This window comes from Marmota monax, unplaced genomic scaffold (assembly GCF_021218885.2).
Source record: "Marmota monax isolate L192 unplaced genomic scaffold, Marmota_monax_Labrador192_F-V1.1 WCK01_AAM20220418_F8-fsc00299, whole genome shotgun sequence".
Taxonomy (NCBI): Eukaryota; Metazoa; Chordata; class Mammalia; order Rodentia; family Sciuridae; genus Marmota; species Marmota monax.
In genome coordinates, this window is record NW_026694371.1 from 377,726 (window position 1) to 397,495 (window position 19,770).

General features: G+C 36.9%; 1 protein-coding gene across 2 annotated transcripts; it reads left to right on the forward strand.

The window, feature by feature from the left end:
- Positions 1 to 14,381: 14,381 nt before the first annotated feature.
- LOC131425066 (endogenous retrovirus group PABLB member 1 Env polyprotein-like) lies at positions 14,382 to 19,770 on the forward strand. 2 transcript variants are annotated; one of them, XR_009228916.1, is made up of 4 exons: positions 14,382 to 15,063; positions 16,398 to 17,394; positions 18,188 to 18,248; positions 18,505 to 19,770. XR_009228916.1 is itself a non-coding variant. In XM_058586573.1 (3 exons), the coding sequence occupies exon 1, from the start codon at positions 15,136 to 15,138 to the stop codon at positions 16,078 to 16,080; it is 945 nt and encodes a 314-aa protein (XP_058442556.1). In that variant the 5' UTR covers positions 15,071 to 15,135; the 3' UTR covers positions 16,081 to 17,394; positions 18,188 to 18,248; positions 18,505 to 19,770. The 2 variants fall into 2 exon arrangements, 1 of the variants encoding a protein (XP_058442556.1); XM_058586573.1 differs by lacking the exon at positions 14,382 to 15,063 and having other exon boundaries at positions 15,071 to 17,394.

Sequence of the window (19,770 nt, forward strand, 5' to 3'; positions counted from 1 at the left end):
GGAGCCTTACCAGAAAAAGGAGAGAGACTTAATCCAAAATTACTGTTCTTTTCTGTAATTTTAGTTTTGGATGGACACATGGGATCTTTATTTAGTTTCATGGGGTGCTGAGAATCTAATCCACAGCCTCACACAGTGCCAAGAGGTTGATTCAGACACATCTCTTCACAAAGCACTTTAGCAAAGAGCCACAGGTGAGGCCCCTTCATTTCCATTTTGAAACTGTTTTCTTGAGGCTTCACAAAGGGGTGGTCTGAGGCGAAGACCTTCCTGTCATGAAGGGGAATTGAACAATAGGTAAGGAAACAGCCCGGGGACAGACTTTTCCACAAGATGAACACTAGGGCATTGACAGCTCCTGATCATGCTACTTAGGTTGCTATGTAGCCAAGCAGGGATTCTCCACTGAGACCTTTACCAGTCACACTGATTTCTGAGTTTTCTGAGATGCTTGGCATTCCTTTCAACAATCCAGGACATGGCCATTTCACAGAGCTTGGAGCTGGTGCATATATTGGACACAAAACCACGAGCCCCTTCTGGAGAGTGGCCAAAGTTCAGGAAAAATACAGGAACTTAGGAACATAGTAGGTGTTGCCCATCTGCAAAGCAAGCAGCAGTCTATTCATATATTCACCAGGATGAGTGCTGGAAAGCTTTCCACTGATGCATTCTGTTTCTCAATTCTTTGTTTCCAGAGACTCAGTAAAAACTACCTGAGATCAGGCTTTGGAAGGGCACAGCCAAGAGTAGGAGAGATTAAAGGCTCAGTCACTGTAATCTCCTCTGCCACCTACAAAGTTGTGAACTGCTGAGCATTTTACATTCCAGTATGCATTCACAGATATTCGTCTTCTTCTCCCTCTAATTGTGTATAACTTGGGGTGATGGTAATGTCAAGGCATTGTTCTGGATGACAGTGGGAAGTGATCTTGTGTAGCACATGTTCATATACACATTGGATTGATTTTAATATTTTCTCTTTGAAGTATTGAATCTCTAACCATAACCTATACCCTACTAGACTCTGAGTACTAATCCTCACATATGCATAAAAGCAAACCTAAAATTAAAAAAAAATGCAGGCAGTTCATAATAGGAATTGTGTATACTTTGATTTTCCTTTTGCTTTATCAAGGGTGTGTGTTATAACACTAGTCACATTTTCATTCTAATACTTCTCCATGGATCATCAAATTTAACAAATATATAACTTATGGATTCCCTTTCTCTGTAGGCTGGGTCAGAACATGTATTGTTATATACATATATATTTGCCCTTCCTGCTATCACAGGTACATTCATGTGAGTACTCTGACTTTGGCAAATACAAAGTCCATGAACAGATCACTCCCCCCAAACTCCAGGGCAACTGAAAGTTCAACCAATGGTGAGCTCCATAGTTGAACAAGTTTATACATAAACCCATGTAGAGTCAAATGAATATTTTTGTGATCTTTGAATGATATATGTTCCATTAAGAATTTGGATTTGCATATCTATTGCTACTTTTACATGTATTTATATATATATATATATATATATATATATATATATATATAATTATTATAAAATTATAATAAATTATTATAATAAATTATTATATATATACATATAATTATTATAAATTATTATATATAATTTCTTTGAAAGGAGTTTTCTCACCCCTTAATGGTTCCTGAAAGAATCAAGACCCACAGTGCCACCTACTTCATCCTTGAATGATGACTAGACCAATACAGTGAAATATTTGAAATTCTCATGACCAGGAAGCACTGGAGATCCATCGGATCTCCTGTTGCTCATCATGAATGAACCAGATAGTGCCTCTATTGACTGGAATTCATGAAAATGGTGTAGAACAGAGATGCCATTGAGTTGGAGCCTGCTGGGAACTGGGCCTGGAGCAGTGGAGTGCGGGTGTATGATAAAACATCTATGGTGGAGCCATGTGGATCTGTCATTGGCTTCCAAATGACATGTGACTGACATGGGGCAGTCAGCAGACCCTTATATGTAAAGGCCTCTTGTTGTGGGGAGAGGTTTTTGGGTGATAATCAGAATCAGATTGCTACTCTTAAGTGGGAAAGATGTATGGTATAGCAGCCCAGTTGGTGTTTTCTCTTGCAGAACCTGACTCACCACATGTGACAGAACTCCCTCCAGTGCTGTGTCCCAGTTTGTTGTAGGGACAAATGAAGCAAGGCACTGAAGATAGCAGGAAACAGTTTTATTTGGCTGCAGCCAGGTTCAGAGAGCACAGCTTTTGCTGTTATCAATCAATCCCTCCAAGTTCAGGGAGTTTCAGAGTTTTATACCCAGCATGTAAATAGAGGGGCTCAGAGGTTTACAGTCTGCAGAAGTTCACATAAAACCAGCTTTTTTTTTTCACTGTTCTGGGCAAGTTAACCCTTCAAGGACAACACTTGAGAAGAGGAGAACTTCTTCCCTTTCTTCCTCCCTCTGCCAGCTGTTACCATGGAGCCCATTTGTAACTTTTCTTATAAATGTATCATCTCTGTGAAGCCCAGATCATGGCCAGAGGCCTTGTTTGCACTTTTCTTCAAAGTACTACACTGGATATATTTGTGAAAATAGTAAGGGGGTGTCCAGCACCTGGAGTGCTGGTATCTTCCTGGCCAGTGGCCAAGTAAACAGGGCAACACAAAAATAGAAAGTTTATCTACATTGAACTCTTTTGCAGAGACTCTTTGGCTGACAGTCCCTAAATCAGCCATGGTGAAGCAGACTTTTCTGTGGAGAAAGGGGGTACCACTTCATTGGGTCCCCCTCTTCCTCCAGGGAGAAGTCTTTTCTGCTGTCCTTTAATAAAGCTTCAACTTTCCTCTCTAAACTTGCCTTGACGTGCTTCTCTGGTGTTATACTTCAGCATTGGGAAAGCAAGGCCTCATTACCAGTAAACAGCAGTAACAATAACAGCCAAGGGACAGAGATAATGCCAAAAGTAAAGTCAACATTTAGAATTGAAGATAATAATAATCTTTAGTGATAAGAATTCCTTAATTTAATACTTTAAAAATAATAACAATATGTTGCCAGGGAGCAAATTTGTGACATATGCAGTCAAGGGGAGAAATAAGGAATGTCCATGCGTTTCTGCCCCTTTCAATTCTTTATTCACTCAAATTCTTAACACAACTTTACTCTATAGGTTCCTAATGAAGAAAACAACAATCCTTAATGATAGGCACTACAGTGGAGATAATCAAATAACACCAAGCAATTCTAGATTAATTAATTCCCTGAAAACAATTTTAGATTAATTCTGAACATTGCAAAACAGATTTAATCATGACAGGCTAGTGACAGACATTTCCTCTGAATGCTGAGTTCAAAACTCTCAAGCCTTAGGCTTTATGTCTTGCAGATGCACACTCACTCAGACAGCAGTGATCAGGTCCCAAACCAAAACAGGCTTTTTCTGGTGGGGAGTGGATGACCAGTTGAGGAGAGGGTCACAGGGAGAAGTTGCAGCTCTCACAAAGGTCCAGACAAGGTGGTAGAGTTTGAGAGCAGTGAGGATCACACAGAGAATAGGAAAATGATGGCAAGTGATGGGATGTCAGTGTAGGTCCTCATCAGGCTCTCCAGCTGGAGTACATACTTGTTTAGGCTGGCTGAATCCCTGTTTATTAGCTCTATTTTTTTATACTAATTTTTTTTTTTTTAACCACACCTTGTAATTATCAGGTGCCACCAGATTTCTCATTTACCCTGAGGTCAGAAACATCTGGTCTGGTGGTCTCCATCCTGATATTCTCACCTTTCACTCTTATCAGGAGAGGAGAGCCTGCCAGAGGCTTTACTCAGTTTATCAGGGTGAGGGGAAGTAATTTGTCTGAGGCCACAGTAGAGGGCTCTGTGGGTGTGCCTGGTGATAAATGACCTCTAATCATGACCTCAGGTTCCAAAATGGAGTTTTTTAAAGGGAGTGAGAAACTGATGTGACTCCATTTTTGAGAAACCAGCCTCTACCTCAGAGCAAAGCCTGTCCAAAGGGGGGAGTTACCCTTGTCCATGGAAAAACTCACAGTGCTCCTGGGCATATACCCACCCTGCTGAGTTGTTTGTCTGTGAATAACTGGAGAGATCTTCCATGCCAAGTGATCCTGACTCAGTTACACTAGGTTAGGACCCATAGCAACCCCCTAGCTACCACAAAAAGCATGAGACACAGAAAATACCTGAAACACCAGGTGACCTTCACAGTAGTTTTGTTGATTGGTAACATGATTAGGCAAGTTTATCATATCACCCTTATCACTAACCAATCACCCTTAGACAACTTGTCCCTGCCAGTGAATGTGCTAATCAATGTTAAGAGTTGTTGTTTGACTTTTCTGTGATGTGAAATGATTGGCTGTGTGATGTTGTGATGCATACAGTATCCCCCAAAATATATTAATCCTCACTGAATTAAGGGTCAAGACTCACTCTTTGGGACCACTGTATCTGAAATGGTTGTGAGTCCAGGCTTGAGCTTACAATAAACACTCTTGTGTGATTGCATCAGATTCAGCTCCTGGAGGTCTATTGGGGTCCTGTGAATCTGGCATTACAGGAGTTGCTTAGGCTCAGGCCTAAGGCCATTCTCACACAACCCCTTTCACTTTGACAGCTCTTCTGCAGATAAACAGAAGCCATAACACATAACTCCTGTCTTCATAAACTTGATCTCTTGAGTCCAGTGTCATTTCAAGTTCTGGGTTTAAAAAGACATATTCATTTTCCTTGATGTCTTCAATAAATCACACAGAATTCTTAGAAATAGCTTGGAAGGATAACAATGTTATATTGCAAAACTTCATGAACTTTCAAATTGCTTGCTGTGTGTTACTGACCAGTATGTGAAAGGCCTTGGGGATATGTGAATATATTATGAATATAATAGAGGGAACTGTTGAGACTTTTTTTCTTACTGTACACACATCCTGAGGCCAAATGAGGCTGTTTACTAGAGGTCATTTCTCAAAGAAGACATAATGATTATAAAGAAATAAATTAACCTATATATTATAAATAAATCTAATATATATTTGATTAAAATTGAGGACATATATGGTCATGCCAAATAGTTTGCTGAATCATTTCAATTACAGTTATTTAGTTATTTTAAAGTTTTGCTTACTATCTGCATTAGATACATCGTTGACCTGCAATTCAGGAAAACTGTTAATTCTAGCACTGAATTTATCAGGTTTTGACACTTTGATATATTACTTATTGCCATAGGATCTCTTGTTTCTCAATGTGTATATTTATAAATTTACACATTCTAGAAGGTTTTAGAAAGATAAAAGAAAATATGTATTAAAAGAGTAGTTTAAAAAGCTCTTTAATATACCATTGCTATGGTTATTAAATAGCATTTTCTTTTTAAGAATGTATTAACCTGGGGCTGAGGATGTGGCTCAAGCAGTAGCACACTTGCATGGCATGCATGCGGCCCAGGTTCGATCCTCAGCACCATATACAAACAAAGATGTTGTGTCCGCCAAAAACTAAAAAATAAATATTAAAATTCTCTCTCTCTCTCTTTAAAAAAAGAATGTATTAACCAGCAATATGTATATAACAATAACATAATAAATAAATATGGTACAAACAAATAAACATAATTTAGTAAATGTTATATGATTTATTTTATAATAATATTGGTAAAATAAACCCAGAGTTGAAAATAAACAGTTAAATAATGATACATGTACATGTCCATTTTTATTAAGGTATAGTGAAATACATCTATTTTTGTAATATACTTTTGTTCATGAAAGCATCACAAATATCATTATCAAGTATTATTGTAGCTGCACAAAATTAAAAATCCAAATTTTACATATATCAGTAAATAAATGGCTTTTAGTGACTGAAATTTCTGAGTCTGTTATTGTGAAACACAAATATTCAGTAAAATATTCTCTAAAGAAAACCTCAATTTGAAAATGTAAAATCATAGAAAGGAGTATTTAGAGTTGTTTTACCATGAGATTAATTTAAAATACTTTTGATACCCGAACAAATACTCTGAAGTTTTTACTCTTAAGAAATACATATGAAAGAGTACAGCAATTCTGTCTCTGAGTAATGCAAGCATAAGAGAAAGATGATAAGAATATTAAGTAAGCCTCAAAAATCTGAGGATCATGAAATAAATAAATTCTTGGCAAGAAAATATCAGAATCAATTTTGATGTAAAGTCAAAAGTAATAAGCATTCTAATTTACCAAATCTTAATGATTTTATATATTAGAGAAAAGAAGTCAGAATTCTAAGCAAATGCTTGAGAAATGGGTGTGCACAACAAGGTTTAACCTTAGAAAATTTTGTACATCCCCTGTGTCTGTCCATGTGTCTCTCTCACGTCTTTCCACTGTGACATCAAAAAAAAAAAAAAAAAGAACAAGTTTTTGAGTAATTATATTAATTATATTTAGGTCTTAAAACAGTTAAAGAAAATAATTAGCTCTCTTTATCTATTTTTAGAAGTAAATTGCCTTAGTATTTCTTCAATAATTAATGATTACCCTGTGCTTATTGCTCATAATACAGAATGTGTAGAACCACCCAGAATGAGAGCACTATTTAAATAATGTCAGAACAAAAAGTGCTACAGAACAGTAGGAACTGAAAAACAAGGCCAAAGCCAGTGCAGGACCACACAGCATTTAGGGCTATATCAAAGAGGAATGGAGTTGGTCTTAAGAGGTCTGACTTCCCTTAGCCAAGACAAAGGACTAGTACATACTGTCTTAAAAATATTTTTCTTCAAATCTTATATTTTAATGGATACATGGTAAGAATCCAGAAGTTAAATGTAAACTAGCAAATTTACATTCATTTATGGGACACTTTTACTTCTAGTTCTCTAGATTAATTAATTTTAATGCCTTTCACCATGTCCTAATTGATATTCTAGCTATGGTAGATAACTTTTTCTTATTCAACATTTATCAGGTAATTTACAAAGGACTCCATTACAGAATACAGTCATTTTAAAAATTCATAAAGCAACAGATGAAGTTGTTTAAAACACAGACACAGTAATATCATAGGATATAAAGTCTGTGTAGACACCATGGTCTTTATGTTTAGCTCCTAGTTTAAAGAAAGGTTGACTGGCTTGGATGTTTAGTTTTAAAACTTATCTCAAAAAACTTGAAAGAACTTCTCCTGTGTCTTTAGACAGGGAGACTGGTGGTAACTCAGGGACAACTGTGGGTTTGGCACCTTTATTCATGATCACTTTTTACTTTGTGGAAAGACTTTAAACTCTTTGAAGATTCACATTCCCACTCAGCAGTAGGGAATTTTATTTTTTCATGTTCTATCTCCCCTTTTCCATATCTCATTTCTCTCATTTTAGAATCATGTTAGGAAAATTTATTCTCCTTGTCCAATCTTCTGTTTTCATTCTGAAGAATCCTTTCAACATTATCTTCCAGGTTTTATAATAGCCATCTATGTTTTTTAAAATTTTTTAATCTTGTTCTTAATATACAAATTCTCTGCCTTCATTTTTGAGTTTTGCACCTGGTGAGGTGTGATTCATTGAGTTCAGGTTTGAAAAAATAATCTTTAAGTTATAAAGTTTCAATCATATATATTAAGATAAAGAAACAGTTTTTAAGTTACCATATTTGCTATAATATTTTAAGTACAATAATTTTAAATTACAAATATTTAACATACATTAATTTTCTTTCTCATTTGGCAATTTTAATGAAGGCATAATGGCTCATTCTATTTTTACTTATAATTTTATCCTATTAAATATGCCTTTTTATTTATTATTCATGTAAAATTATTAATAAAAATTCATCACTGATTAAAAGGCATGAGTCAGCCAAGAGGCAAGTTAAATAAAAATTCAAGTTTTTCTCCATACACAAAATAACTTTCTGAGTATACTTTATGCTGGAAAAATCCTTCAAGATGGCAAGTAGCACAAACAAGTGTGCTGAAGGCTGAAACTGATTCTGAAAGTTAATGCCTCTCCCACAGCACACCATCACAAAGTGAAGATTTCTAAAGTCTGGGAGACTAAGGTGGACATTTTTGATGGAAACAAGTACTCTTGTGATACTAACAAATTGTAGAGGAAAAATGATTCATAAAACCCATGAAATGCAGGAACCCCAGAGTTCTGAGAACTATCTCAAATGTAAGCCACCCAGTAGACCTGCCTGACCATTAGATTTTGTTCATTTTAGACCTTTTAGAGTGGGAAATAAACATTGATTAAATAAATCACTGAGATGTGGGTTTCTAAACAACATTTATTTTCTCAACTATACAATCTAAAACATTACTCCTAATGGATTAAAGCACAAGTATCTGGGACATATTTTTTAAGGCCTTTTAATTTTATTAGAATATACATTTAATATGCCACATTCTTTTCCAAATTTCTTATGGAACAATATCAAAGATTTGACATTATGCTTGACCATACTTAGGGAGTCACTTCAAGAACTGTAGAGTCATTCCACTCACGCCAAGATGATATCATATTTACATAAAGAGTGAGTTTTTAGGTTATTTGTGGTATAAGGTACAGATTCTATTCAAAACATTAGCAAAAGAAAATACAATCATTGTCAGATGACATTCTGATATATAAAAATAAAATAACTTAAAAAAAAATTCCAAGCTGGGCATGGTGGTGAATGCCTGTAATCTTGGTTGGCTCTAGAGACTAAGGCATGAGAATTGCAAGCTCAAAGCCAGTCTCAGAAATTCTGCAAGATTCAGTCTCAAAAAAAAAAAAAAAGAAGAAGGAAAGAAAGAAAGAAAAAAGAAAAGAAAAGAAAGAGCTGGGGTTTGGCTCAGTAGTTAAGCACCTGTGGGTTCAATTCCTGATTTAAATACTACTACTAATAATAATTCTAAATGACATCATGATAAACACAATAAAAATCAGTAACTGAACTTTTTTTTTTTGGTGGTACTGGGGATTAAACCCAGGGCCTTGTGCATGTGAGGCCAGCACTCTATCAACTGAGCTATATCCCCAACCCTATAACTGAACATCTTACTAGACTCTAGCTTCTTTCTGTGACTTTTGTGCTTTTGCTATTCCTTCTCTTATTCTATACTTTCTGCCAAAATTTTCTTCAGAAACAAAAAACTCACTCCTTCCACAAATTATCTTCATAAAGGAAAATTTCTAGACATCTTTACCCTTTTGGTAAGGATTGTCAAGTCTTCTTTTATGAGTTAAAAACTCTATCCTGTTCTTTAATTAGGTACTTCTGCCTGTTTTTCTGTCCTTTTGTTTAAAATTGTGATTTATAACTGCATAGTTACAATTATGGTTTACATTGCTCCCTTGCCTTAGAACAATTAAGCCTTTTGCACACTTATCTCTAAACCCCAATACTCATGCTTTGATTTTTCTTTGTGTTCAGCTACATCACCAAGGTGGTTACAGGTCTTAATGCAAGCAGTTTCTGTTTGATCTGGTGCTGGCTTCCTCCCTCCCATGTATGGTGTTCAATTTTTTTGTGCTTGGTGAGACTTTTAGTGAGGTTACATATCATATACCAGTTTTGATGTAATGAGATGTCTTTTTGCAAACGTGGTGGATGTGATAAGTAGATGTGATATTGGGACTTCATGGAGATAAATGACTGCAGTGTCTACCTGTCCTGCTATGAGGTATTCTTCATGGTATAAAAACATTGTCTTATCCCTTGTTTACAAAACTTGAATTGATGGAGTATACAAACCAAGCTTCATGTAGTTCTGATCTCAAAAGTTATGACCACTACATGTCTACATTGTATAGAGCACTTGCTTTTTTTCAGGGCTACTTTACTTTAGAGAACTCTGAAAAATTCTTTTATAACATATAAGTAAAGAAAACAGGGCTGGGGATGTGGCTCAAGCAGTAGTGCACTCGCCTGGCATGCGTTCGGCCTGGGTTCGATCCTCAGCACCACATAAAAACAGAGATGTTGTGTCCGCCAAAAACTAAAAAAAAAAAAAAAAAAAAAAATTAAATTCTCTCTCTCTCTCTCTCTCTCTCTCTCTCTCTCTCTCTCTCTCTAAAAAATAAATAAACAAATATTTTAAAAAAGAAAAAGAAAACAATATTGGGCATGTTCAAATTTTCCAGAAAAATCTGAGAGCAATTATTAATTATTGACAGATAATCAAACTGAGATTCCCAGAGATAAGTGATGTATCATAGTTTATAAAGTTACTAAGTGAGAAAAGCTAAGATTCAAATGAAATCTAGCTAAGGTTTTACACCTAAAAAATACTAGAATATTCACAAAGTCTTACACCTAATACATTATGAGGCAAGGCTATTACTTTATTGGCTTCTCCATTTAATATTTTCATTTTAGAAACATTTTATTAGTAGAAATAATAGTATTTCTGATGATAAATATATAAGAAAATATTCAACACCTTCAACATCCACAATGTTTAATAGAAACCATGTAGAGTTTTTATACCTTTATATCAGATTTTTAGAAAAAGCATTTATAATCTGATAGTTAAAATCATTTTTTAAAATTGTGCTACTATAAACATTGTTGTAGCTGCATTCTTGTAGTATGCTGTGATGCCCTTCAGTATATGAATTGATAAAGAAAATGTTCTTTTTGTACAAAATGGGATAATGCTCATCATTAAAGAGAATGAAATCATGGCATATGCAGGTAAATGGATGGAGCTGAAGAATATTATTCTAAGTGAAGTAAGCCAATCCCCCCAAACTAAATGCTGAATGTTTTCTCTGACATAAAATTGCTGATATGTAATGGAAAGGATGGAGAAGCATGGGAGGAATAGACAAACTATAGATAAGGCAGTGGGGAGGAAGGGGAAGAAAGGGAGCATGGGGATAGGAAAATGGTGGAATGACATGGATGTCATTACCCTAAGTACATGTATGAAGACATGAATGGTGTGACTCTGTTGTGTACAAGAGATATGAAAAATTGTACTCTATTTGTGTAATATGAATTACAATGCATTCTACTGTCTTTTATAACAAATTAGAATAAAATCTAAAAACTATGTTATAAAAGATTGTGAGCAAATTCAGAGGAAATAAAATATTTAAATACAAAAATAAAAAAGCATGTTTATATATGTTGAAATGTTTTATATATTCCATTGTGGAGTTTGTAATACTCAAGAATAACTGTAACATATTATGAAAAAAAAAAGCAAATACTTTTGAAGCAACTAAAATATATTCATTTATTTAAATAGTAATATATTGTCTCATTTAAATCTATTCTTTGAGTGAGAGAGAGAAAAACAGAATACAAAGAGTGATGAAGAAAGTAAAACAAAATAGGTAGAAGTGGAAAACTAAATATACAAATGAAGAAAGAAGTCTTAAAGTACTAGAGAATCCATGCTAAAAATAAGAAAAGTAGTGAATGCATGATAAGACTGTGAGAAATGACAGATTATTTATCCTCTGATAAATCTCTGAAAACTTATTTTCTTGGGATAAAGATAACATATGAAACTATTTCTCACAAGTTTAGACACGATTTTGTAATTACTTTTTCATGAAAGTTTATTAAATAATATCAGTACTAGATACTTCCTGGAATTTTTCTCCAAGTCGATGAAATCTTTTATATATTTTAGAATATGTATGTGCATGTGCACTCTAGAACACTATGTATAAATGTATATATGTTTTATCTAAGGTTAACTTTTATATGTATGTGAAATAATTTGATTCTTTTATATTTTTCTAAATATAATGGTAAATAAAATATTTTTGTAGAAAATATAATGTGAGTGATCTGTTTACTTTATTTTAAAGTGTCTGATTTTTTTTTACATAACTGGCTTTGTAAAGCCAGTCATTTCTATATTTTAAATAAAAGGTGTGTTTGAAGGGGCTGGGGATGTGGCTCAAGCAGTAGCGTGCTCGCCTGGCATGTGCACGGCCCTGGGTTCGATCCTCAGCACCACATACAAATAAAGATGTTGTGTCTGCCAAAAACTAAAAAAATAAATATTAAAAATCTCTCTCTCTCTCTCTCTCTCTCTCTCTCTCTCTCTCTAAAAAAAAAGATGTGTTTGAATAAAAGCATTTTAAGAAAGCCTCCACTCAATGATGAATAAAATTCCCTATTAAAGAGTATTGGCCATTTTTATTTTTTTTAGTAGAAAATGTTTCCCATAAAAAGAAGCAATGGATGTTAGCCCACTACAGTACGCTAAATCACCTTTCATATAAACCTATGGCAGGGATGCTAAGAAGATTATATTTCAAAGCACAATGGATCTCAAACATCAAATAAAACTCTAGGCTTCATGAAACCAAAAGAAAAGATTTTACCAGCATTTTCTATTTCCCACAGAGCCTTCTCTCAAAGAAGTAGGCAGTCCTATGCTAAGTATTTTGTAGCATACCCTTGGTGTCAACATTTCCTATTCTTCTATAACAATCACTGGAGGTCCAGATTTCCCCTCACAGTCAGAATTCTATTTTCTTCTGTAGGGTATGCTCACAAAGCAAAACAAATAGGAGTTCATGGAAAAGGACTTTTTCACTCATATTTTCCTTACTGTCTTTTTTCTGGAAACAAACTGATGGCATCTGTCTTCAAAATTGCTTTCACCATAGTTTACTACAATTTTCTAATCCCAATATTGGACTGCAGGAATCTCTTTTGTGGGAGCCAGTGTTGAGGGTCTTCTGCTTCCAAACAGAGGCCTCACAAGCCATGCTGAATGTGGATGATCCATGTCATGTCTTGTGAGCTGCATGGCTTACACATTTGCTTTCCAAAGGAGTCAACCTGATGTGATCTAAAAGGTCCTGTATTATATAAATTCTGATTTTCTTTGAAATTGGCCATCTTTATTCAGCTCAGCTAGTGTGCTGCTCCTAATGGTCTCTGCATTAATATTAGTGAAACACAAAAGAGCAGTGGGACTCAACCAGTATTTTTCACCTGTTTCAATCCAAATATTCTTCAGGACTACTTCAGGATTTTTTGTATAAAAAGCCCACCCATCTTATATAGGTTAATATACCAGTGGATTAAAAGGCCCTATTCTTATAGCTTTATGACTCTAATTAGCTTGAATGCTTAAAATGGATTTAAGTTATAAACCATGCTGTTTTGTTGCAGTAAATGGTATTGTGTATGTGCATCAAATCACTGTATCTGTGTGAAGTAAATGTATGGATACTTAGATCAAGACAGCAGAGGCATGGGTGAGAAATTCTACACATCAAGAAAGAGCTGAAAGACCTGTGTTTGTGCCTGGAGCTGGGATTGTGACTCAATGGTAGAACACTTGCTTAGCATGTTTGAGGCACAGGGTTTCATCTAAGCACTGCATATAAACAAAATAAACAAAATAAAGACCCATCAACATCCAAAAATGTATATAAATAAAGAAAGTGCTTAAGTACTTTCTCAGAATTAGTCTATGCAGTTTTAAGAAAATAAGAACAAAATGAAATGTTTCACCCCTTGTAGAAAATACTTCAATAAAGTGCTGCTTATAAATTTATTTCTTCCTTTTTATCCTGTGAGGAAATTACAACATGTTAAAATTTCAGTTGTATGTTATCAGCCAAAAGAATGATTGAATATCAGAGTTTTTCTTCCTATGCAAAAATCACCACCCTTACTGTTATTGTAGGAGAAATTAATAAACACAAAAAGCTTGGCTATTCTCACAAAGTTTATGTAAACATGTTACTCTAAATTAAATTTATATAATCAATTATGATTTGCTACCAATGCAGATGTCTTGTTACCATTTGGAACACATGAAGAGGTGATGAATTGATCGCTATTTCAGTTTCAAGAGAAACATTTTTTACAAGGGTGTCTGCATTTTGTTAAGAAGATAAAACAAGAACAGTAAGGACTTATTGATTCCTGATCCATGCAAAAATAACTGAGAAAGAAGGGTGATATCACTTAGAAAATGCACGCAAGTTTATAAACCACTTTTAAAAAATCATATTAAAAATGCATACACACAACTACAGATCCAGTTAAGACAAAATCAGCTACTCCAGGCAATAAAACTACAGGAGATATCACAATATCAATACTTGAGAAATAGTACCACTTGTTATCTGATCATATCACTCACTGAAACATTACCCAGGAGAGTCAGAGCCAGTATAAACACTCCCAGAACCATTTAGAGCACACTATTCTTTAAGACCTCAGAAGTAAATGTTAGCTAGAACCTACTAACATACTAAAATTGTTTATTATCACAAAGGTGAACCAGTATATTCTGCTTTATAACTCTCTTGGCAGGCCAGAGAACAGGGTAAATTTATTATCTATAGCACCATAATGCTCACAAAGAGCTCTGTATTATTCATAATCCCACGATTTGGGTTGCCTCGAAGTCTACAGAGCGACAATGGAGCAGCCTTTAAGGCAGCTGTCACTCAGGGGATATCAAAAGCCTTAGGCATTAAATATCATCTCCATTGTGCTTGGAGACCTCAATCCTCAGGAAAGGTAGAAAAAACTAATGATATTTTAAAAAGACATCTAAGAAAGCTCACTCAAGAAACCCACTACCCACGGCCTAAGGTGCTTCCTTTAGCACTGCTCAGAATCAAGAACACCCCAAAGACATTAGGGCTCAGCCCATTTGAGCTCCTATATGGGAGACCATTCCTAAGAAATGATATTCTTAAAGACCAAGAAAGTGCAGATCTAGTAACTCATATCACAAAGTTGGCCAAATTTCAAGCTGAAATTCGCAAGTATCCTATATCTGAGCCAGTTACTTCTCCACCTCTATATGAGCCTGGAGATCTAGTTATGATTAAGACCATTCCTTCAAACTCTCCAAACTTAGACCCTATTTGGAAAGGACCTTTTTCCGTAATCTTATCCACCCCTTCTGCAGTAAAGGTGCTGGGACAGGAGAATTGGATCCACCACTCTTGGATTAAGGCCTGCCATCCTGAGCCGATACCCAAAGAGACTTCTTCTTCCCAAGAAACTGAGGAACGATACTCCTGCACTCCAGTAGAGGACCTAAAGTATCTATTCCGCAGAGAAAATGGTGATATGTAAACTTTTCCTTCTCTTTCTCTTTGTTACCATAAACAGACCGACTGAAGCTAACTCTTTTCTAATGTGGGCTCAACAATATGCCATTAGGTTACAGAAAGATAATTGCTGGATATGTGGACTATTACCCCTTTCCAGCACTTCTGGACTACCTTGGTGGGTATCCCCATTACAAGGAAAGGACTGGAAAAATTTACAATCCTTAATGTTACAACAAAAGAAAGAAAGACCCTATTTAAAAAATGCCTCTCGTGCAGATGTTAATTTGTGGCCTATAAATGAAACTTTATCACAACCTGGTCATGGAAAGATTTTCACTTTAAACCAGACTAACCTTCAGACGTCCTCTACTGTTAAATCCCATATAGGCCCATCTAATTCTCTCCTTCCACTACCTGCACCATCAATATGTCACAGGTATAAAGATGGTTATTATCAGATTTGGGACGGAGATTTATGGCTCACTCCCACTATTGGGCATTTAAACCAAAAGGCCCCACTCTGTTGGGAACAGCGAAACCATACCTATGACACGTGGCCTAATGCTACTCGAGAATTAGGATGGACTCCAGAGTCACAATGTCAAAAAATTATAGTTTTACAAGCCAATGATTGGTTTGGAACAAATTGGCTTTCTAGACCTAAAACTATTTGGCCAGCACCCAATGGGACTCAATGGATATGTGGAACTAACCTATGGTCCTGGCTTCCCCCAGGCTGGATAGGAAGATGTACTATTGGGTACCCCTGGATGCAGGGGAGATGGACCCCAAATATAACACAGCCAGCAAACCTCCCCAATCTCAAACACAGATGGGGACGATCTGTGTTCCGTTGGTATGATCATCTAGCTTCTTTGTTTATCCCACAAATTGGTTTAGAAGATGTAATGTGGCATGTGGAGACTTTAAACAATTATACTCAAACTGCCCTCCATGATGTTGAGGAAAGTATCTCTCTCCTTAATACTGAAATAACACTTATGAGGAAGGCCATCTTACAAAATTGAATGGCTTTAGATGTCCTCACTGCAGCCCAAGGTGGTACTTGTGCTGTTATTAAAACTGAATGTTGTGTTTACATCCCTGACAATTCTGGCAATGTGACAAATATCCTTAAAGGTTTACATACTCAGATAGAAGCCATGTCCTCACCAACTTTGTCATGGGGACAATATCTTAGCTCCTGGTTCTCTGGTACTTCCTGGTGGAAAACATTGTTAGTCTCTGTCTTTGGTATCATACTTATTGGCATATTCCTGTGCTGTGGTATTTATTGCTGCATCAATATGGTTCCAATATTAATGAATTCTTGTCTCTCTTATAGACCGCCCATCGCTCAAATGGCCCTCCAGCCTATTACTTCTCAATCGGACTTCTATCATGGACCACTCGATAGACCCAACTTTTAAAGGGGGACTCCAAACTGCTTGCCCAACATCGTCCCTTTTGTCAGCCTGAAGAAGCCAGAACGGTCTTCGCCCCCATTCCTTACAGCAGTAAGGAGTTCCCCAAATTAGAGGGGGGAATGAAGCCAGATTTAAAATTAGGTAGTCAGTGTAGTTAGGTAAATCGGGTCTAATATCTAGTGAAATCTAAAATGGAGGCCATGCAGAGAATGACTCAGGGAGAACACAGGACAACTCATGGAATGTTAATGAAGTCCCAAAAGGCCGTAGGCCAAAGTCCACCTCAAAGAAATGTTAATGAACAACCCCCAGCAAAAAGGTGCTGACTCAGAAGTCCTTCCTGACCAGATTACTTCTTTGGCCCACCTGTGTCCCACCCCTCGGGCCTTCCAACCTACATTCCATCACCAAACCTATAAAAAGGGAAACACTTTTGCCGCCAACTGGATTCCACCTCTTGGGTCCCCTTCTTCCTCCGGGAGAAGTCTTTTCTGCTGTCCTTTAATAAACTTCTTTTTTTTTTTTTAATTATAACGGTTTATTGCCTTGGTTTGTATAAAGGTGGAATGGGGTTTTTCAACACTTACCTTTGACATAAGCAACATTTGGGTTTCCAGACCACTTTAGAGCTCTTTTAGGATGCTCGTGCTGAATTGCTTTAAACTGCTTTATTCTCCAAGAGCCTCAGAGAAGTTGGAAGAGAATGAACCTTCCTGCACACAGGAGATACTAATCACATTGCTTTGGGAGGTTTCTCCCCACTTTGGTGAACTGAGCCAGTTTATCCAGAACCTACGAGCTTAATAACATGTTTGTATTTATTTTTCTTATAGATCTCCTTTTCCCCATTGATATTACCTCGGTCAAGAGAGATCATGATTTTTTGGACAGAGATGCCATTGAGGCCCTATGCAGGTAAGTGAGCATGTTCTGAGCATTTCTGTTTTCTTTAAAGAACAAGGCACTTCTCACAGGTTTGATTTTCTTTTGTTCTGATCACGTCTGGTCTTTGATTAGCAAATGGTATAGTGACTTACCTTGCTATAAATCACAGACCTTTTAATTTAAAATGAGGTAAAATGCTCTTAGGTGATATTGCCATTAAAATAGCAATACCTTGTCTTCAGAGGTCCTCACATTAATACCATTCTGTGTTTGGATGCGGTACATCTAAAGAAACAGGTCAGTTTCTGATGGTCTTGAAACTTGAATAGGGTTTTTCAAAGAGGTCCGGTAATCGACTGCACTGCCCCAAGCAGGTACCCTAGCAAAGTCAAGGCTGCGCTTACACAGAGTGGAAATAACATATTCAGAGGAACAAGTACTGGGTGGGGGCCATGGAATAGCACCATCTTTTGAATTCCAGAAAGCTCCTTGTACCTCTGGCTGCCCCAGGTTATAGTAATGATAGGATTAAATAGGCTATAAAACAACTCAACACAGCCTTCAACATACAGGAGACAAGCGGTAAATGAGCATTGATGTGAAGTGTGAATAAAACTGTCAGAAATCCTCTTTCATTGTGCTGGTGGCTCTTTGGGCTGAGGAGCAGCTTGTGGGTTTTTTAGCAAAGTGGAAGTCATAAAACCGGAGTCAGATGACGACCTGACGCTGATAATCCTTTCAAACCCTGTATGACATTTTAATTCATCTTTTTTTTTTTTTTTAATTTTTTAAACTTCTAATTTCTACTCTGACCTTGCCTCAGCTGCTCTCTGGTGTTATTCTGCAACATCGGGGAAGCAAGGACTCGTCACCGGTCAACAGCGGTAACACCGGGACTCCGCTTCTCCCCTGCCGCTTCCCGCCCTTCCCACCCCAAACCCCAACTCCCCAGCTCCATGGCGCCTCCAGGATGCAACTCCCCTTTTCCGCACACTCGGGCAGCGGTGCCCGCACCCAGAAACAGCCCTCTTGGGGGCACTCACAGCCGGGGGTGGGGACCCGGAGCCCCCGCCTACCTCCCACCCGCCCTGGCAGCCCCGGAGGAAGGCGCGGTGACTGGCTCCTGTCATCCTCCGTCAGGTGCCGGCTGCCCAGGGCGCTGACCTTCGCTGCTGAAGCTGTAGCTGAGGCTGCAGCCGCCAAGTTCCCGTGTTAGAACTCCTCCAGTTAGCAACTCCTCCAGCTCCACTCCTCCCGCTCCTCCTCCACTCCTCCACCTCCTTCTCCTCCTCCTCCCCTCCTCCCCTCCTCCTCTTCCTCCTCTTCCTGCTCCACCCTCCCCCTCCTCCTCCTCATCTCAGCCTTTGCCGAGAGAGTAGGACCGCTGGAGCTCTGGAGCAGAGGAGGGGGCTCAGGAGCAAGGCCGTCCCTCCCTCCTCCTCCCCAGCAGTGACCGCTGCCAAGTCCTGTCACTGGGGAAAGGACGGGGCGGAGGAGGGGGCAAAGGTGGACTGAGAAAAAAAGTATGGGTGGAGGGCATAGGAGGTGGACAGGTGGGGCAATTCTCCCTGGGCCATGGAAGTTTTTCAGTATCTCTCCACCAAATTAAAAGTAATAAAAATTTAAAAAATAAATATAAAAAACTCATAAGGAGAAAAAGAACTTCTGAAGCCATCAACATTTTTCTTTTTCTTTAGTCTCCACCTTAGAACCTAAAATATTTTATGCTGCTATTATCATCCAATCATGGTTCTGCAGGCTTATGGGGGAAAGGCATTTTCAATTTTTTAAAAATCTTTCTGGATTATTTGCACTTATTCTTTTATTAATTATGATTTCTTTCTATTCTGTCCTAAACATGATTTTAATATTGTAAATTTTCATTATGTGTCTCAACAAATCATTTTTTCCTCCATTAAAATCATTAGTATTCATTCAACGAATTCTTTTTTGTTATTTAAAAAAAATATATTTCCCATGAACTGAAAGCATCTCCTGTTAATACTCTAACCTGAGAACATAGTGACCTAAGAAAAGAAAAAAAAAAAGACTTTTGTAAGGAAACTCAAATAAAAACTATTTAATTCAATAATAGTTTTCATCTACCTATACTTGGAAACTAATCTTTAAGAAGTCAAAATGAGAAACTTTGTATTAAGGACTATCTAATTTAAGATCTTGGATCTGCTGACAATGGTGTCAAAATGTGAAAAGAAGCACACCTAAAACTGCTGAGTCCAGCAATTAAAAACATGAGAGGATAGCAGGCCCTCAATATCAAAGATAAAAGGGGTCAGAATCTTCTGGTAGAGTGCTTTTCTATTATGTGTGAGGTACTGGTTGAACACTCAGCAGCACATTAAAAAAACAAAGAAACAAACTAATAATGATATTATATCCATCTAC

What these genes read in the sequence shown, in the direction of transcription:
- LOC131425066 (XM_058586573.1), top strand. Translation starts at nt 15,136, where the DNA reads ATGTGGGCTCAACAATATGCCATTAGGTTACAGAAAGATAATTGCTGG.